Source organism: Cyprinodon variegatus, unplaced genomic scaffold (genome assembly GCF_000732505.1).
Source record: "Cyprinodon variegatus isolate N-32 unplaced genomic scaffold, C_variegatus-1.0 Scaffold649, whole genome shotgun sequence".
NCBI classification, from domain to species: Eukaryota; Metazoa; Chordata; class Actinopteri; order Cyprinodontiformes; family Cyprinodontidae; genus Cyprinodon; species Cyprinodon variegatus.
In genome coordinates, this window is record NW_015151102.1 from 265,878 (window position 1) to 268,353 (window position 2,476).

The 2,476-nt window shown below is 34.2% G+C and overlaps 1 protein-coding gene across 1 annotated transcript in view; it reads left to right on the forward strand.

The window, feature by feature from the left end:
* The first annotated feature begins 82 nt into the window (after nt 1-82).
* Nucleotides 83-2,476, forward strand: part of commd7 (COMM domain containing 7) — a 9,193-nt gene continuing 6,799 nt past the window's right edge. The window contains exon 1 of the mRNA XM_015393580.1: nt 83-178. Within this exon, the coding sequence (XP_015249066.1) occupies nt 98-178 (81 nt within the window). The 5' untranslated portion in view covers nt 83-97. The remainder of the gene's footprint in view (nt 179-2,476) is intronic.

Here is a 2,476-nt window from a genome sequence, read left to right on the forward strand (position 1 = left end):
TGAGCAAGGGGTGCGCGCATGCGCAAAGCTGAACCCGGAAGTTTATCTCCAGAAATCAGCTGCAAGGCGACAGCCAGCTGTACAACTCCACTAAAAGATGCAGCTTCATTTCGCTAAAGATGTTTTACCGGACTCTGTTGGTACAGATTTCCAGAACCTGAACAAATTCAACGAGCAGGTAGAACAAACAAATCACAACTAATCTACTTTTGAACCGTTAATCCCGGTTTTCTGATTAAATGGATTTGAAACGCTGCAGATTTTGAACGGTATTTATAGGACTCAGCGCATTTCAAATGCTGAAAATATATAAATGCAGACAAAGAATTAAGTTGTTTTTACCCGAGGTATTTAAATATTCACATATGTTTCATCTAATCATTTCAAACTGCTTCTAATAACCTTTGACTTTTTTATGTTCCTTTCATCATGTGACTGCAAAGTGCTGTGAAGTTTTACCCCCATTGCAGATTTTTCCTGCTTTTGTTATCTATCTGCTATAAGGGTGGCCAGGCAATAACCAAAGTGGATAGGCACCAGAACTTCAGGGTCAATCTAAACTGTTCTAAAAGGAAAATTTACCAGCAAAACATCCATATTTTCTAAATAAAGACAAACTATACTTTCCTACAGCCTTTGCTAACAAATAGACACATATATTTAAACATCCCTAATTTCTAGATAAAAGGTATAGTGGATAAAGCTTTCAGTTTTGAGTTCTGGGGCGTAAATCTTTTCCATTGTCATTACTAACCTACTTGTATCAATAAATATTCTGCATAAAATTAATATTTACAGCAACATAAATTTGATACATTTTTATTAAAATTGTTATTGTTTTATCTTTGGTTTCACTGAAGACTCCTAGATGACTTGCAGAGACACATCATTTTCTCTTTACCCCATATAACACAAAATCTAGCTCTGAAAAGAGAATGAATTCTGTATTTATCATCTTTGATGTTGGTATATTGATGTGTATAATTAGCCACAAAAAAATAAAATGTTTTGAATATTCCACTTGAGAGTATTACTGCTGCCACTGTCTGTTTTAGAGGGAAAAATGGTATGGGGTGGGCAATGATTGGATAACCCCTGTGTTCAACTTGTCTAAACAATCCAAACCAACCTGTGCCTGTTTTATGAACCCATAATAACATCTTATATTAACACTGGTTAGGCTCCCTCTTTGAGCATAATTTCACTGGTTACAACTAGGTCTGAATCAATTAATTGGATAAATCGATTATTGAAATAATCATCAACTTATTTAGTAATCAATTAATCATTAAATGGAGTATAGAAATAGACTGTAAAACATGCCTTTAGCTGACAGAGCAACCCACATTTTGCATTTAAGAAAAAACTTTTTTCCATCTGTCAATGTGCTCTATCCAGATTTCCTCAAGTGGAAACATTTTAGTTCCCCCTGGTTTGATTTAATAAAAAGTCTTCTTTACAGACTCTTTGGTTATCCGATTATTAATCGATTGATGGAATAAATAGTCAAAAGATTAATCAATTTGTAATAATAGTTAGTTGCAGCCTTAGTAACAGCAAAGATCTGAAGCCAAGATTTAACTTCAACTGAAAACATGTCTGACAACACAAAGAGACTACCGGTTATAGATTTAAAGTTAGTCGTTTTCTTAATGAAAAAGTTAAAACTAATTTTCAATGGACTCTAGAATAGAACCACAGTTCTAAAGTGTTCTGGATCAGTGATTCCCAGAGTTCATAAGTGACATAAGAGGTCTCAAATTCCCCCTGAATAATACAATTGTTGCTGCAAACTAAGGAAGAGTTCATATATAAACAACCAGCAAGATGGACCGGACAAAAATGATCTTTATCAGTTCCAAAGCCAAAACCACTGCTGACCACAATATATCTCACATTTCTCCTCAACCATCTTGATGATCCCAGGAAATATTCTGTTGGCTGATTCGACTTTTTGAATGTTCATAAACCTTGCAGGGTTGTTAGTAAAGCAGTTTCCTGCAAACACTGAAACTTTGTTGTGTATTTGATGGAATGATGAGTCCTGAAGGATTGTCCTGGGATCTGTTTGAGACTTTAAACTCCAACCAATTCATGGATGTAAACTAAAGCAGAGCAGGGGAAAAGTTCTTTCATCTTTAGATGGAAACGACCCTTTGCAAGTTAATGCTTGTTTTCATGTTGTTTCTGCCAGTGTTGGAACAGCAAGTTATTGGCTTTAGGGGGTGATTAGTTTTTCTCAAAGGTCCACGCTGGTTTGCACTGAAAAGAGTCTGATTTGTTATATTTGTTTGATGTGGAACAACCAAAGCAGAAGAATTCAGCAAGGCGACAAATCTTTATATATATATATATATATATATATATATATATATATATATATAAAACAACATATTTTTAATAAAAAGGTGGCGTTTTTTTAACAAGTTTTTTCCTGTTCCTATAGTTCATCAAAGTAGAAAATTGAAAAAAAAAA